General features: G+C 36.6%; 4 protein-coding genes across 6 annotated transcripts in view; 2 read left to right on the plus strand and 2 right to left on the minus strand.

Moving 5' to 3' along the window:
* The first annotated feature begins 1477 nt into the window (after positions 1-1477).
* LOC104897660 (hypothetical protein) lies at positions 1478-4774 on the plus strand. Its single transcript, XM_010684598.4, has 4 exons — positions 1478-1914; positions 2067-2191; positions 3675-3827; positions 4414-4774. The coding sequence occupies exons 1-4, from the start codon at positions 1561-1563 to the stop codon at positions 4598-4600; spliced, it is 819 nt and encodes a 272-aa protein (XP_010682900.2). The 5' UTR covers positions 1478-1560; the 3' UTR covers positions 4601-4774.
* A 397-nt stretch (positions 4775-5171) lies between these two features.
* On the minus strand, positions 5172-8469 carry LOC104897661 (cytochrome b-c1 complex subunit Rieske-4, mitochondrial). Its single transcript, XM_010684599.4, has 2 exons — positions 8108-8469; positions 5172-6125 (listed from the first exon to the last, which is right to left on the minus strand). The coding sequence occupies exons 1-2, from the start codon at positions 8280-8282 to the stop codon at positions 5482-5484; spliced, it is 819 nt and encodes a 272-aa protein (XP_010682901.2). The 5' UTR covers positions 8283-8469; the 3' UTR covers positions 5172-5481.
* A 2346-nt stretch (positions 8470-10815) lies between these two features.
* Positions 10816-15301, plus strand: LOC104897662 (N-alpha-acetyltransferase MAK3). Its single transcript, XM_010684600.4, has 4 exons — positions 10816-11120; positions 11516-11636; positions 13106-13161; positions 14832-15301. The coding sequence occupies exons 1-4, from the start codon at positions 10929-10931 to the stop codon at positions 15066-15068; spliced, it is 606 nt and encodes a 201-aa protein (XP_010682902.1). The 5' UTR covers positions 10816-10928; the 3' UTR covers positions 15069-15301.
* A 1184-nt stretch (positions 15302-16485) lies between these two features.
* Positions 16486-18310, minus strand: part of LOC104897663 (hypothetical protein) — a 5560-nt gene continuing 3735 nt past the window's right edge. For all 3 annotated transcript variants that reach the window (XM_048646411.2, XM_048646412.2, XM_048646410.2), the window contains 3 exons: positions 18086-18202; positions 17863-17999; positions 16486-17588 (listed from right to left, as the gene is read on the minus strand). In XM_048646411.2, the coding sequence (XP_048502368.1) occupies positions 16778-17588; positions 17863-17999; positions 18086-18202 (1065 nt within the window). In that variant the 3' untranslated portion in view covers positions 16486-16777. The remainder of the gene's footprint in view (positions 17589-17862; positions 18000-18085; positions 18203-18310) is intronic.

Below are 18310 nucleotides of genomic sequence, written 5' to 3' on the forward strand. Positions count from 1 at the left end.
TTCATAATATCAAATTTTTAGAATTTTCACTTAAACGAAATAAGAAATATTAATGGTTAAAAAATGCCTTGAAAATTGTGCACAACAATGCAGCAAATTAAAAAAACAGAGGGGGTATAATGAATGCTTTTTTCTATCATTTTGGTTGCCATGTAGGAATGGGGTTGTTTGCAAAAAAAAGAGAGTATTTTCAACTCATTGGCATCTCACAAAATTTTTGATACCAAAACTAAGTTAAAGTGGTACCAAAATAGAGTACTTTGGTACCAATTTTATTTTGGTACCAACTTTATTTTGGTACCAAATTTCAGTTTGGTACTATGGCTACATTTTGCTACCAAATGACTCTATTTTGGTACCACTTTGACTTAACTTTGGTACCGATTTTTTGTTAGATGTCATTTTGGCATCTCACTATATATGAGACGCCTATCACACCTCCAAAATTAAATCAGGTAAATATATTGAAGGAATCTGTGGGAACATTGTGAGTAATGATGTTAATCTCGAAAATCATAGCTATCACAAAAACTTTGAAATAAATGATTAAGAGAAGGGACTGTAATGATTTTATAATTCTCTCAGATTATATGGTGGCAGTAGACAACATTAATGGAAATGCAAAAATAATATATTCGGGTGCGGATTAGTATGGGTTGTACCATTTCGGCTCGATTCTAACCGATTTTTTGAATGGACATAAGACAGTTTCTAAATGGGTTTGTGCAGATCAAGTTGGATTCTGGTGAGCTTGGATCGGCTCATATCGAGTTTGGATGGACTTGGGTAAGCTCAAGTCGAAATCGGGTGGAGATGGAATGGTTCATTATAAGTTTAACTTCGTTCTTTTCTTCTAGTCATTTTCGATATCTATCGAATTTCGGGTCGGCACACGAAAATCTGTATATGCGACAACGCGAAAAATACATAAATGATAAGTTAATAAACTTAACCAATGTTAAGTATAGCCTATTATCAAATACATCCATATATTTTATTAATAATAATTTTTAAATATCTTATATAAAAGTATTTATAAGTACATGAATTAAAGTTATGAACAAACATATATGGTTGACAACGTCGGATCGGTAATGGGTTGGATTTACATAGGTCGGGTTACAATTAGTTGGACCTAAATAGGTTTTCTCGGGTCTACTTAGGTCGGTTGACTTTGGGTCAGATGCATATTGGGGTTAAATTTTGAATTTCATATCGGACTGAGTTCGGATTAAGTTTAAATCAGAAACATAATGGGTTGGGTTATGATATGCTTGAGTATAACTAGGTTGGATTGATTTCAGATCGGAATGGAATGAACTGAAAATCTAATTATGTCGGATCTGAACAAATCAAATACGGGTAAATACCCGGACCGGGTCTGTTTTTGACACCCCTTCGCACAATCCCAACCACTAGGCCAGGGGCTTGGTAAATCGCAAATTTTCTCCTTTATGTTTTTCCTAGTAAATAAATACTCCATTAAGTCCCTTCTTCTTCTCATTACACAGTCCACATTAAACTTGTGTTATCCCCTCAATTCTCATCACTTGTGCAAAAATGGCAGCTATTCTTGTATCTCCTTCACCTCCATTGTCATCTTTCTCCTCAATATCTAACTACAAAACCAGAGAATTTCATCACCTTGGAACAACAACAACAACCACAACAATGATTTCAAAACCCAAAAGAGCAGTATTAGTAAGATTATCAGTTTCTGAACAACTTCTACTCTCCTCCCAATTAGCATCAGAATTAGCTCATAATCTTCATGAAAATCCTTCTTCTCTTTTTTTAATGGCAGAAACTGAAACTGTTGGCTATTCTGTTGCTAGTTACTATACTTCTTTGGGTCTTTTTGTCATATCTGTTCCTGGCCTCTGGTCTCTCATTAAACGCTCTGTCAAATCTAAGGTAAAACTATTCCTCGGACTTTAACTATCAGCTTAAACTTTTAGTTGAGTTGGTACATTATTAGCTGACCCCTAAGACTTTGGTGTTCTTGAAAAATTTGCACTAAGATATTGGTGGTTTCTTAAATTTTGATTTTTTGGTGTGAAATTTAGATTGTGCAAAAGACATTTGTGCAAGGAGATGAAATAAAGAAGGCCCCAAATCAGGTTGCAGGGGAAATCTTATCTTTCTTCACTCGTAACAATTTTGTGGTATCTGATAAAGGAGAAACAATTACGTAAGCTTTTTCTTTTTCTTTTTCTGTGGACTACATTGATCACAATAATATTATGTTCATAGTACTTTTTAGTTTAATAGTATGGTCAAATGGAGAACACTTTTGCTTATTGTCTACTTTGGTAAATTTACTTGGTGTGAGTTGTACATATGTTTGTTCATGTCTCTTGTTCACTAGAAAACCGTTTTTCGTTTAGCCTTTCTTTTCTTAGTTTATATGCTTACGCTTTGTCTATTAAATAGTCAAAATACTAGTGTCGTAATTTGGTACCAGAAGGATGATCGTATGACTTGTTAATTTTATAATTCGGCAAAGCTAGTTGAAATTGTCAAATTGATAAGTAGTTTAAAATTAGTAATATGGTAGCTCACATAGTACTTGGAGGGTTTAAAAAAGATGTAACTTAAACGATTTAGGCTTGTTTGGCAAAACTTGCAATGAGTAGTTGAAATTAGGGGTGAGCAGAAATTCCGAGTACCTAGACCTAGACCCGGACACAGACCCGGCATGGACCTGTTGGGTATGGATCCAGACTCGGTCCAACTGGGTCCGAGTCTGGGTCCAAAAAACTGGACCCGGTTGCATCTGGTTCCAATTCTGGGTAGTATTTTTTGGACCCAGTACTTGGTGTGTACCCGGTTTGACCGGTTCCGAGTCTGGGTACCCGGTTGGGACAGATATAGGTTCGGGTACCCAGTACTTAGAATTGGTTTTTTTTCATATACTCAAATAGAATTAGTAATATGATAATAGTTGTTAAGTAAAAAGTTAGTATTTAGTTGGCCTTTAGGCCCATTTATTTAAAAAAAAAAATTCATAGCTCAATTGACCCGTCTTAATATGTTGTTAAACTTACAACTGGGTACTCAGTTCTGGACCTGGTACCCACCGGTTTCGGGTCTGGGTCCAAAAATTTAGGACCCGGTTGGACCAATTTCAATCCCAGATTTTCAATACCCAATGGATCCGGGTCTATAAAATTCTACTGGGTACCCGGTTATGCTCACCCCTAGTTGAAATCTACGGAAAAAAGTTGGTTAAAGATGGTTGGACACTAAAAGTTGGATCAATAAGGTGGTTGAAAAACTAAATTGGTAAACTAGGTAGCCTAAAAAAAAATTGTATCGAGTTGAAATTGATAAGTAACCTCAAATGATAAGCTAGCCGAAGCACTTGTTTAAATGATAAATTTAACATAAATTGATTGTCGAGTAGAGAAGTTAGGGCTTGTATTTGCCAAACAAGACTAAAATGACAAGTAAGCTCAATTTTTTGCTTAAATTCATATAATCAAACCGAAATTAAAAGATGACATCTTAAAAGGTGAATACTTTTGTTAAATAACATGAGTATTGAGTACTTGTTAATTTATCTACAAAAGAAATTTGGAAAGTATATTGTATGCTCAAATTGTAGAAAGAAAACAAGAGATTTACTTAATTAAGACTTATCAACCTAAATACTCCAATGGAATCATGTGCAGTTTTGAAGGAATGATGGTACCAAATAGAGGGCAAGCAGCATTGTTGATATTCTGCACCTGCATAAGCCTAGCAAGTGTTGCTCTTGTGCTCACAATTACGTTTCCTGATGTGGGCAACAATTGGTTTTGGATCACTGCCCTTAGTCCTTTGTCGTAAGTCTTGCTTCCCCTTCTATTACTTATTTTTCATCCGATGGGTGATAATCGATACACCTTCCTTAAAATTGATGGATCATTTAATCTCGAGAATCATGCAAATATGGTTGTTGTATTAACTACTTCCTCCGTTTTGTTTTAAATACAACAAAGGAATATTTTATATCTCACAAATAATACCCCTTTGTTACATTTAAAACGAAACAGAGGAAGTATTAAGAACTGGAAATTTCACTTCCTACAGAATTAAAGAGAAACCAAATCCCCAGTCCTGGGGGTCACAAGTACTTTGATATTTGTAAGCTTATAGAAGCTAAATGTGACACTTAGATGTCGGCTCTTTTCACTTGGAAACCCCGTATATTGATCATAACTTATCTTACTTTTCTATTATTGAAATGAAAGAATAATCCTAGAAGTATCTAGAAAAGAAACCTCATCCAAATATAGAAGGGAAAATAATAAGATGAAAGAACTATAGTTTTTCATACTGAGACTAATCAAAACAATGGGTGAATCATATGGTTCTGATCTTATACATAAATGGACTCATCATTTCTCTTTCACATTGTTGCCAAAACAGGGGAGCATATTACTGGAAACTAGCGACGAGAAAGGAACAAATCAAGATCAAAATGATTGTTGGAGAAAATGGAGCACTGTCTGACATTGTAGTTCAAGGAGATGATCAGCAAGTAGAGCAAATGAGGAAGGAACTACAGCTAAATGAAAAGGGAATGGTATATGTTAAGGGTATTTTAGAAAGATGATGACATACTACAAAGAATCAAATGGCATCCTCACACATTCTTTTTACACTCTTTATGTAAAATTCTTGTTCCTTGTATTTTTCTGGAGAGAGTTTTTGCTGCAAACGGATCGGTTGTTGAGATGTAAATACATAGCCACATGCTTTATATTCCAAAGTATCCTTCCCATCAGAATTTGTGCAGATTGTTAAAAGCTTCTTTTCTATTTTGGCAAGAGTAAAGATCCAACTGATCAGGATGACAGGATACCTTATACTTGTTGAGGGATGATAGATCTAAGACATTGGAGTGGGCAGCCTCTGCCTTCACAAAAGACACATAAACAGTACAGTCGCTACTCCGACTACCAATTTAACAGTACTGTTCATGTGAGACTGTTAGCGATTTATCATCCCTCTTCACTTGTTAAACTATTCTAGCTTCAGAAATCATCCCCGTTAGTTTTTTTTAATTGGGTTGTGGGTGGGGGGGGGGGGGGCGGAAGCTCACCCCAAGGACCCTATCGGCAAGATTCGAACCTGTAGCTTTATACAACTTTCAAGCAACCTTGGTTAAGCTAACAAGATAAAGCTATAAATATAATACCACGAGTACAGTGTGTTGTATAGAGGCCAATGGATAACTATTACCAATGGCAACAAAAATTCATACTAAGCCAAACGCCCAGCAAATTATTTTCACAATGATAACACCAACTCCACCAGTTAAAGTTACAAAATCAAAATTACACAAGCATTTCTTGTTATGCTTAGGAAGCGAAATAAATTTATCTGGCAGTCTCAGAAAATTTCTGAAATCCAAGTTTCACAACTAGAGAACCAAAAAAAAGAATAGTCTAGATATCGCCATTGTCGCTGGGAAAAAGGCCCCGTCATCTTTCCTTAACCAATTAGCAACTTGTTGTCTTCCATGAAAGAGTAAGTGGGTACCTCAAGATTGTACGGTGCAGGACCCTTGCGGATTCTACCGGAGATGTCATAGTGAGAACCATGGCAAGGGCAAAACCATCCACCAAAGTCCCCAGCATTTGGCAAAGGAATGCAACCCAGATGAGTGCAAACACCAATCACAATAAGCCATTCAGGGTTCTTAACTCTTTCTTCGTCCTTCTGAGGGTCACGGAGGGATTCAAGATCAACACTGTTTGCCAGCTTAATGTCATCGTCAGTTCGGCGCCTGATGAACACGGGCTTTCCACGCCACTTCACGGTCACAGTAGTGCCGGGCTCAATGCTAGAGAGATCAACCTCAAGTGATGCCAGTGCAAGGACATCCTTACTGGCGGACATACTCAGCACAAACTTAAGGACAAGCAGACGAATAAGGGAAGCATAGACGAATCTTCCACCAGTGAGAACAAAGTAAGCAAATGCTCTCTTGCTGGGATCACCAGGTGGATATCGTTCATGATTGTATTCATCATAAGTTATTTTTGATGAGGGGTTCTTAATAGCAGCCACAGTTGCTGGAACATCAGGGATGATTCCATGTTCAGCTTTAGGGATGAGATGCTCAGTGGCAAATCCTGCAATAAACAATCAAAGTCCAGTAGATCAATAATTTACCGCTAATAAGTTCAGCCTGCTAAGCATTTAATCCAAAGCCAGGACATGGAGAGTACTACTAAGATAATATAGTAATAGATGGGAGTCAAGGAACACTACTTTGAACTATGAAAGATTATATAGACCTGGTTTACGAAAAGAAGTACAAAGTGGAGTATAGTACATAAAGAAAAATGCTATTTGCACAAACTATTACAAAAGTGAATAATATTACAAAACCAGATACAGCAAGACACATTGCCCTTCACTGAAGCTCATAGAGACATTCGAATCACCAATATAATTGCTCAAAAAGAGATAAATACAGAACGCACAAATATGATTTATGAATACTAACATAGCCGCCTCTCTAATATTGATACCCAACCAACATATAGCACATTATTTGTCAAGCATCGTTGCAGAAAACACAAACAAGCCAGCAATATGACAGCAAATAAGATTCAGCAGATGTACCAAGACAAGCAAAATCCATGTTACTTTCTAAAATAGCCTCCCTCATAGGCTAATATTATTGTCAACAATACTGCAATGAGATAGTAGTAAGGCATAGTTCAAGCTTTCACACATGCACTTAAAATTTCAAAAGACTTGTTTTCTATAAGTTCTATGGCTAACCATCTTGTTTTCTGTAAATAGAAAAAAAAAAGTCAGGAGATTAAAAAGAAAATATGGAGTATCAAAATGGCACAAGATTCAAAATTTCTTTAACAGTGTGAAAAGGAATTCTGCAAACTTAAATCTCCATCAAAGTTTTGGAAGAAGCGTCTACTATAATTTTTATCTAAATTAATTATTTTTTCAACAATTGCACTAAGATGTGATGGTACTAAGGCATAGTTCAAGCTTTCATACACTAAATCTATGTATAATTAAAATTTTCTCCCAAAGTTCAATTACTACCCATATTTTTTCTCTGTACAAAAGAATCTGGAAACTGAAAAATGTATGAACTATGGAGTATCATAATCGGACAAACTTCAAAATTTCTTCAACAGTGTAACAGAGGTGAGGATGTTGCAAACGTAAAGCTTCTTCCAGGTTTTGGAAGAAGCATCTCCTAGAATATCTGACTAAATCCTTTTGGGAGAAAATTGAAGTTTAGGACCTGAGACAGAGCAAGTGGGGATATATATTATAATTCATACATTATTTGATCTCTTAACACTATCTTATAAAGTCACACCTCTCCAGTCTCCTCCACATCTCCAACCCTCAAGGTTATTCGGACACCGGTAACAACTCATAGGTGAACTATAACTTACAGGATCATAATACCAAGCATCTTTACTCACAAATCCATAAGCTGCCAAAACGAACTCAAAGTACCACAAACATAACAGGAAACAAAACTATCATGCATGAATTAAATTATGAAAATCGCAATATAGGGAAGAAACGAAACTACTAAGTTCCCCCCAAAACAACTTATTTAAGCAACAATTCAGACTCTAATAATTACCCTTATAGCTCATCCAAAAAGAACTTTTCAGCCCAAACAATCATACCAATAATCAACCACAAAAACAGGGGAAAAAAAAGCTTCTTAAACAATCGAGTTAATCATATCCAATCTTCCTTAACAGTCTACCAAAACACATCTTCATCTAAAACTTCCATCTCCATTGCAGACTCCAACAATTCAAAACGACTAACCCTAAAAACAAAATTACAATAAATTCACTGTTCAATCAAAACAAAAACACACAAAAAAAACCTCGAATCGATGAAAACAAATCAAACCAACCAAAAAAACACAACTTTTCCTAGATCCTTCCTTTGAAAATACGAACACGCAACAACGGAAACATAAGATCGAAATCTAACAAAACAATCTCAGAAATCAACGAAACCCTAATAATTAGATGAAAACAACAACATAACAACACAACAATAAAAACGATTAAATATTTTGAAACCTAAATCGATAGGAAACCCTAACCTCGATGGTGAGAGTAGAAATGAGGTGCTAATCTGAAGTAATCAGACATGGCGGATGATCGAGGCTCCTCATCGCGAGAAGAAGGAGGTTTATAGAAGACGGTGGAAGAAGAAGCGGTGGGACGCCATGAAGAGGAGGAGAGAGAAGAGAGTCGCCTTGCCGCCACTCTCATCATCTTGGAAGCGCAGAAGATTTGGATTTTTCGATTTGGGGATTTTTGCTCCTTGAAGAGGAGAGAGAAAGAGAAGGAGAAATGAGGTTCGTACGAAGGAGAAAGGGAAAATTGATTGATTGGTAACTAAAAATACACGCTTGGAGTTGGACTTGCGAAAGATTGGGAGGAGTTGGAGATTTGGAGGGGATCAAAAATCTCAAAAATTACAAAGTGTGAGGGGGTCATTTGGGTATTACTCGACTTGGGTATCGGTCGAGCCGGGCCGGGCCTGTTCACGGACTCCACCACGGGGTTAGGAAAATGGCGGGCCGGATCGGGACCGAGTCCTTGAGTGGTGGACCGTGTCGGGTCAGGCCTGAAATTTTCAGATTTTGTTCAAGGCCCGCCACTGGCCCGTGTTTAATGTTGTTTTTTTTGCATTTTTTTTTTACAATTTTAGGCTAAAAAAACAAAGAAAATGAGCATTCGGCCCACGGGTCATCTAGGCGGGCTCGTGCTGGTGCGGGCCTGAAATAAAATTTCTTGATCGTGACAGGCCCGCGAACAACAGGTCGGATCGAGCCGAGCCCAAATCGTGTCAGGTCGGGTCGGGCCATGCCCACCGGCCACCTCTAGGTATTACTTCCTCCGTAACAAAATAGTAGAGTTGATCAACTTAGCCCAGTTCGCGGGCCCGACCCGACCCAACTCGATTTGAGCAGAAATTTTGGCCCGTGGTCGGGCATGGCCCAATTTTTTATTTGGGTCGAGCTTTTGGAAAGTCAAAAATGACTTTATAGTATCTTTTTGGTCGGCCCCGATTTTGATCCCAAAAACCCGTTCATTTTGACTTGAAATAACGGGTTTTGCGCACAAAAATTGGCCTGAATTTTGGCCCGGCCCGACCAGACCCAATATCACCTCTACAAAATAGATGTTACCCTTTTTAAATTTGAGTGTAACAAAATAGTTTTTACACTTCCTTTTTTAAGAAAATGGGTTGTTTTTGTTTTGTGTAGTGAAATGAGATTTTATTAGGGACTTATTAGAGTCGGCATGGGTTGGGTTGGGTTGGGTTGGGTGACCGGGTATTGTGAAATTATGGCAGGTTGGGATTGTGTCCAATTTTTTTTAAAGAGAGGCTTAAGTTATATTTGTTTCACGTGTTGTTGGTTGATTTTTTATTAAGGGCTTTTTTTTATTCTTGGCTAAGCTTAAAAGTGAATGGGTCGACTTGTTGTGCTTGAAAATTTAAAGATGGTGGTCGTGAGCAGCATGCGACTTATTATAAGATTTCGTATGTCTGTCTGATTTATAAACAGTTCTACTTGGGGTAGGGATGACAATGGATCGGAGATGGATCGTGTGGAGCTCCATCCGCTCAATCACCTGCGACCCAAAACTCCATTCATACCATCCATCACCCGCCAAAAATTTCACTCATATCCGCTCCACCCATCACCCGTGGGTGGGGCGGGTGGAAAACGAGGGATACTAGGAGCACAAACTATTTTTTAGACTACAATTTTAAAGAAATCAATATATGAAAAAATCAATCTAGTCTCATATAAGTATATTTTTTTATCCCTTAAAAAAAGTTTTTTAATTACCTTAAACGACGCGTGGTAAAAACATTTTTTTAAAAAATATTATATTATATTTTATAATATATATATATATGTAGGTGGGCGGATATGTTAATGGATGAATAATAGGGCGGGTGATGAGCACAAAAAATATCATCCATATCCGACCCAACCCACCACCAAATCCATTCATCACCCGCCTGTCACCAGCTTCATCACAAGTGATAACTCATTTATTCGCGGCAGGTCGCGACAGGTGGATGGATAATACATTTACCCATGTATAACTGTCATCTCTAACTTGGGTGCTATATTCAATCAAAAAGCTTGAATTTGTAGAGAAAATGACAACTTGACATAAAATTGACATTTTTATGGATCTTGATTTTTAGGGTTTATATTCTATTTAGTTTTCTTTAATTTTAGACATTGGTAAGGCTAAAGATTAACCAACTTGAATTCTTCAAGTCTAGGAACAAATAAAAAAAAAGTGTGGCTTAACCCTAATCTCGAAATAGGTCATTCGTTATCACGATTATGTCAAACTACCTCAACTTCAAATTGCAGGTTGTCGTTACCCCACTTCAAACTTCATGTGATCTCGCTGGCTCGCTTGACACTACCATCTCATTACCTGATCCAATCTATATTATTTAGTATTTGTATTAAAGCTCGTACAATATTAAAAAATCAATATAGACATACTTTCTTCTTTAATACTTGGAACATTGAAATGTGCACAACGATGACGGCAATAAGAAAAACTAAAAAAATACTCATATTATAATTAACGAGAAAAAAAAGTCAATATTACAAGTAATATAAACTTCGAAAAACTTATTAAGTATAAAAAAACTACGAAAATATTGATAAATAAATATTTAAAAAAACTATGAAAATTAAAATAATAATAATATGAATCTAATGATACACTTTTTGCAATTTTTGACTCTTAAATAGAAAAAACACACCTTTATGAATTTTTCTTTAGAAACATTCCATCCATTCCCAGTCCTTAGTCTCCAGCCAGCGAGCGCCACCGTCGTACCGGCAGCAGCAGCGGAGGAGAGAGAAAGTGAGAATGGAAGGAAGAAAGGAAGAAGAAGAAGGAGAAAAAGCAGAATTTGATCCATCTGAAATAGAATTCTTGAGTTATGGAGGTGAACATCACCTCCCATTAATCATGGGTCTTGTTGATCTCGAGCTCAGTGAACCCTACTCCATCTTTACTTACCGTTACTTCGTCTACCTTTGGCCTCAGCTCTGCTTCCTTGTTTGTCTCTTCTTCCCTTTTTTTTTTTGTTGATGAATATGTCTTTAAATTTATGGGCTTTTCTATTTTTTGTTCATAAATATGTCTCTAATTTTGTGGGTTGTTGTTTTTTTATTGATAAATATGTCTCCAAATTTGTGGGTTTTTGTTTTCTGTTGATAAATATGTCTCTAAATATATGGGCTTTTCTTTTTTTTTTGTTCATAAATATGTCTCTAATTTTGTGGGTTGTTTTTTTGTTGATGAATATGTCTCCAAATTTGTTGGTTTTTGTTTTCTGTTGATAAATATGTCTCTAAATTTATGGGTTTTGCTTTTGTTGATATATGTGTCTCTAACTTTATGGGTTTTTGTTGATATATGTGTGTCTTTTTTGTTCTTTTGGGTGATTTCAGGCGTTTCATAGAGGAAGATGTATTGGAACAGTAGTGTGTAAGATGGGTGAACATCGTCATACATTTAGAGGCTACATTGCTATGCTTGTTGTCATTAAGCCTTACAGAGGCCATGGCATTGGTAATTTTGGATTTTGCTTTATATTCGCGGTCCTCGTTTTCTTGTTCCTTATGTTTTATTTCGTCTTACTTCCTGACTTTTTGTTTAGGCTTTGTTGTTGTTGAATATTGTTGCATTAGTTTTATTTGGGATGAATTTATTGTAAGAGTTTAAAATTGGGCTGACCATGGTTGAATGTTTGTTTGATATGGATTTAGTTGCTATGCGGTTGGTTTTTACATATAGTGCTTTGAAGTTCGAAGTACCTTTGTCGGGTATATGGATATGAAGTTGATAGAAGAATCCCCCTTTTATGACTAGATAGTGTTGATGATCAATGAACAAGTGGAAACTGTGGATAGTTGAGCTAAGTAATAATACCTATGTCACTCGTATCGGACATTGGGTGGTGTCCAACTTCTGACTCATGAAAATTTTCCATGATTTTGGCCCAAAATGAACGGTTAAAGAATCCATGCCCATGTTGGAATGTTGAGGATCCGACACGGTACTTGAGATGAACTGAAAAGTATGGAGTATTATAATGTTATGCAGCTTGGTTTTTGCTACATTATATATATATATATATATATATGGTCGATTAAAGATGTCTCATGTCAAATTATGAACTTGACGAACAAGGATGTGAGTCTCAATGTTGGAAATCGATTTTGGTGCTGGAAGTTCTGTTATTGTTTGTGTTTCACTATTTGTATGCAGTTGCGAACAAACTGTGGCTCTTAAATGCTTAAAGAAAGAGAAGGTGCATGAATGAAAACATTTTCCTGCTATTGCTCTTCATATAACTCTATTTAAGGGTTCGCAGACCAAGTAGTTAAGTTCAGTTAACATCATACCGGTGAATTTGTGGATAATTTATGCTTCTTATGAACTTCTGCGCAGCAGGATCTGTTATATCATTTACATTCCTATATAAAAATCTTTGTGTGGAGAGGTGTGAGGATTTTTCTTCGTGATTTCAAATGCTGTTTCGAATTGGTCTTGGTAAATTGGTAATGAGACTGTGATCTCAGTATCAAATAATTTCCTTTTATCTTTAAGGTGGTTGGACATGACAATTATTTGAAATTTATTAGGTATTACATTTGGTATGTAAAAGGTTACTCCCATCATTGTCTTGTAACTTCTATTTGGAAATGGTTGCACTAGATACTGAAATGTGGGTAACAGATGACATGTAGGGCAGTTAAAATCTTGTGATGGGTGTAGTAGTTTGTTAAAAAAGGTTTCAACTGTAACCAATGTAGGACACAGAATTAGGATAGCATGAGAAGTGGTAGTCCTGCTGCTCTACAATTAGACTGCAGGGTATGATTAATCCCTTCCACTCTCAAGATTTGTCTCCTTTTTAAGAATTTTGAACATGTTAGAGGTGGTGCTTGATAAAGCAGTTATACTCATTTATTGATAATACACATGTCAAGATCTTTCCCTTACTGATTGCATTTATTTTTCATTTGGTTTGACAGCCACCGAACTAGTTACAAGATCAATCAAGGCAATGATGGAATCTGGTTGTGAAGAGGTATTTAATCCTTTCTTGTTTGTAACATAACCATTCTTTGTTCTTGCTAGAATGAGTGTGCAACCAATCGTTGCTATATGGCTAGATATCTTGTTAGCTTGTAATTGAAAGAAGGAGACTTTGATTAAATAGTACTCTCTCTTTTCTTGGTGGGGAACTGGGGATCATAATTTAAGTCAAGAACTATCTAGTCAAAACTAGAGGTTAATCCCTCAACACTATCCCCAATCCCCCATCCGTCAAAGCTAAGTAATGACTCATGAGCAAATCATTACCAATAAAAGATAAGTTAAGTTCATAGCCATTAAGTTAAGATAAGTTAAGCTCATTGTAATAAGTTAAATTCAGTTCCAATAAGATCAAACAAGGGCCGAGAAATGTTGCCGGAGTTAAATTCACAAATATCTGAAGTTCAGAAAGTTAAGGTTAGTGTTTATAAAAGTGCAGATCAGTTAAGATTGTATAGACAAGAAATCAACCCTAGTGAAGATCAGTAGCATGGTATCCAAAATATTTGATGCACGTGAACTTAACGAACACAGTTGCTACAAATCTGTGGCATTGATAGATCATCTTTGTGATGGAGCCAGATTAGCCTAGGTCCTAGACCAACCAATATTTCTATCCTCACTTGTTAGCCTTTGACCAAGGATTTCTAGTGCTCCAGTGGCTGTTCATCCTTCTAGTTTCTGCCAAAGAGTACAATAGAAGTCTTGGGGCTAGGATGCCACCACCTCTTAGCAGCAGTTGCTTACTGATGTTGAATAAAATTCTGCCAAACAGCAGGAATTCAGAGCAAACAGAGAACCGCTGCCAGCTGATGCCAAGAACATATAGGTTTGTCTTTGGGAAGTGGTTCATCATTCAAAAACCTGCATCCCAGTTGCCGTTTCGATATATATTAGCTCATGTTTCTTTTACGGAATACCTCTTTTCCTTATCCACCTTGATACTTGAAACTAGTCAATATTAAGGGTTGATGCATCATGATTGCTACACAGGCAACTCAGCTCTCAACACCTAGTTGGAATAGCAGTAAGATATTTAATGCAGTGTAGATTGCCTGTTTCTGTTGGAAGAGGAAACAAGTTTCTTCTTCTCTTGTTCTCTCCTTTCTCAACAACCGATGTATTATGTGCCTTAGGTTGGACTTTGAAGTTTGAAGTAGTTTGCTATGTACATCTTTACATAACATTCCTCAAAATTTAGTGGAAACTTCACAATGTTGTGAATCCACATTTTGACTATGGAATTTAGATTGGCATTGAAGTTGTTTCATTTTAGCATTACATTTGATTATGACACGATTTGTATGTAAATTTTCGAGTAATTATTAGAATGTATAGGCCCAACAATTCCCAGATCTTTTAAAGTGGTTTGGTTTAAAAGCAATCCTTTTGTGAATTATTAAGATAACCTTGGTATTTCCAAGGAATTTAAGGATAAGGTACGTAAGTGAAACTCAAGTAGCAAAAGCGCTTAAGCAAGTAAGTCTCATTATTTATTTGTCTACTCTTATTCATCTTTGACCACTCCTTTTCCCCTTGCCTGAACATTATAGCAAAAGTTATATTATCATTTCTGTGTTTAGAACTCTTCCAACTTAATTATGCCTCTGAATATGCTTTGCTACTAGTAGCTCAAGATAAACTGTTATTTAAAATTTGAAGGTAACTTTGGAGGCTGAAGTCACAAATAAAGGAGCTCTTGCATTATACGGCCGCCTTGGGTTTATTAGAGCGAAAAGGCTTTTCAGATACTACTTGAATGGAGCTGATGCATTCCGGCTCAAATTGTTATTTCCTCGTCCAGAATTGCAGCCGTCCTTGCAAGGTCTAGACATCAAAGATGAGCATGATTATCACATTCCAGTTGAAGGTTGTAGCACTAATTGCTCTAAATTTTGATTAAGTATTGAAAAGTGTATTCACATTAGGCTTTTAGCATCATTATTTATCCAGTATGAAAAGATATGTATTCCAGCTGGAACAATTTCATCAGAAATGATAAGTTAATCTTCTCTTAAAGGAGGCCCTTTGTGTGTAGAAACAAAAAGAGATGAAACAATATATAGGCTGCCAGTAGACACACAAAATTGAACTAGTTACCCACCCCATTTGGGAATTTGCTCTCTTTCCTAGTCTTTTTTTTCTTTTGTTCTTGATTTCAATTCAATATTACACAGGTACGTACTAATTGAATACTTGTGTCAGAAATTCCTCGAGTGGCTTTGCCATTTACATAAAGGATATAATAGACAACTCGAAGTTGCACATCATCCCTTTCCCGCAACTAATCCCGAGGGAAAAGTGTTCTGTGTCTCACAGTTGTTTAGAAAGCTCTCATTTTCCTCATATCACTACTATCCTTTAAACACAATTCATGATCTTATTTCTTAATATTAATTACATCAACACAAGAGGTAAGCCCTACATTATTGTGTTGTTGCTTTTCTCTATAGCTACCTAAATCAGTCTGACTCGTGAGGCTTTGGCTTCTCAGTTTGACCTCGCACACACTGCTGAAAATTGCTGATTGCATCGTATCTAATCTACTCTATCTAATTATATGTATATGAGCCTGAAAAAGGTTCGCTTAAAAATTCGATAAATGGCACTTTTTTCCAATGTCAAGGGTCTCTCTACCGTGAAACTAAAAATTATATACTAGTTACTACTCCCTTCGTCCTATTTTATAGTTTCCGTTTTACTTTAGACATGGGAATTAAGGAAATAATGATTATTATGTACTTGCATTGGGAGTTGTTGTGTTATTTGGAATTAACGTCATAAAAGAATTAGAACATTAAATGGGCGAGCATGTGACAAGAGGAGAGAAAGTAAAAAATGTTTTTTTTTATACCCAATCAATGAGATTGAAGGAAAAACCCATGTTTTAAGGTGGAGAGAGAGAGAGAGTAAAAAGTGATATTCAAAAATAAAAACAAGAGAAATGAGAACAATATTTTGAGACACCCAAAGTTAAATACGGATTTTAGAAAATGGGACGAAAGGACTAAGGAGTATATTGGAAACATTTGATACCATTAATCCATTTACTACTTCCAATTTCCAAGAGACCTTTCTTCTTGCAAGATCAACACGTGAAATCTTTCCTTGATTCTAATATGCAATTATAACAGAAGGAATCTTCTGATGACATAAAAAATAGTTGAAAACAATACAAGTTTTTGATCCATTGATGAATTATTTAACAACTTCTTACCAATGTTACATTAGAAAATTTAGAAACATAGTTGTTTTTGTTTTTTGTTTTTTTTTTGAGAAATGAGTTATGCTACATTCATAAGAAATTATAACCAAGTTGCATAAGGGCGCGCATTCATGTAATGAGAGAAAGTGCATATTTTTGGTCTAGGAGCAAATACCACACTAACTATGAGGTAGCAAACCCACATGATTACACCAATTCTAACTAGATAGCTAACTACCATCATCTCTCGGCTCACACTAACTATATTCCGAACTCCAAAGCCTTGAAACAGGCACGAGCAAACGATAAAAACAGGCAAGTCGTTATGTTCATTGCTTTTATCTACAACTTTTATCAGGATGGAACTAGTCCCTGGAACTATAAATGGAGATAATAAGAGTCTTTATGTCATATAGCCAGGATGAGGTGCAGTAGGCCAATATGCTGGGTGCATCTGAGATGCATCGGCAGGGGCATTATTGACTTGCTGTACAGTTGTCGGAGCAGCATTCTGATGGCAACTATAGTAACCTTGATTTCCATAATCATAAGCCAAGGTCGCAGGGTTTATACCGCTGTAATTGAGATATGGATTATCAGCACCAACTTTGCTGCTTAGTGATGGTTGTGTTTGAGGCAAAGCTAGATGACCTTGAGTATGGGTATAGCCGGAACTTATGGAGGCTGGATGATATGTGCTGTTGTGATACATATGTGTATTTTCAACCCTAATGCCACTGCTTCCAGCTGTCGGTGTTTGAGGAAGAGTTGAATGACCTTGAATTTGAGTATGATAGCTACTCACAGAGGATGGCTGCATCTCATAAGCATGGATGGGCCTGTTGTAGGCTCCTTGATCAGTGTTCACCGGTAGTGCTTGATGAGAACTGGGATGTGTTTGATCCTGATATCCATCATAGTAGCGTGCTCCACTGACATCAGAACCGTTGTATGGCATGTCACAACTGACACCTGGTTCATTGAGTGGTAGCGTGATATTGGAAGTTTGGCCTTCTGTATTCAAGGCTTCAGCAGCCATGGCAACCCAATGGGAAGCTCCCAAGGACGAAGACAACATAGAAGATGAGGGGGCCGCAGCAGGTGATACTAGAGACACACTGGAGAAAGGCATTGGATTTTGTCCATAATAGCTATTTGCATTCACAACTTGTGGAACTTCTGGTACACTTCTTTCATGGTGCATGTATGTCTGTCTGTCAACAAGGCACGTGCATGAGATAGAAAAACCTCAATCGAGATTATATATATAAATAAATAAAAACTCCATTTCCAGAAAATAGGCCATGTGCCAGTTATTACAATTAATCAAAGAAATTACACAACTTCCCCTTAGTTTTCTTATACACCATCATTATGGATAAGTAATCAAAGAAGACTAAGAAATGCAGTACTCAAACTATTGCAGAATAAAGGAAGTATTATATGAAGGTCTACCATAGATAAAAGTATTGGTTATGAAAGGAACACCTGGTTATCTGCTGGCTTGGCACCACATACTTTTCATAGACACCTCTCACAGCATCCAGGAAGGCTGGAGATGCACGTGGCGGTGGTTGTACAGAGATAGGACGAATATCACGAAGTAGTGAAACTAGCTTATTTACCTATATTCCAGTGCATGACACGAGTCAAAACTAGATTATTGTAATGTAAACTGTAAAGAATACATGATGTCTCAGCAAAAACCTACTTGCATCTCATTGAGCTCCTGCTTGAACTTGGATCCACCATAGTAATTTTCTTTAATAGCATCTCTGAAAGCCACCTCTGGCAAAGGTAAACAATCTCTGACAATCGAGAACTTAACCTGACAAAGTTTAAGAAAAATTAATGGCCGCCAAAAGGAAGTAAGTTAGCATTTATGCATAGTAAAGTATTCCAACCCCCCCCCCCCCTCTTTTCCCCAAAAAAACCT

The sequence above is a fragment of the Beta vulgaris genome, chromosome 6 (assembly GCF_026745355.1).
Source record: "Beta vulgaris subsp. vulgaris cultivar EL10 chromosome 6, EL10.2, whole genome shotgun sequence".
NCBI classification, from domain to species: domain Eukaryota; kingdom Viridiplantae; phylum Streptophyta; class Magnoliopsida; order Caryophyllales; family Amaranthaceae; genus Beta; species Beta vulgaris.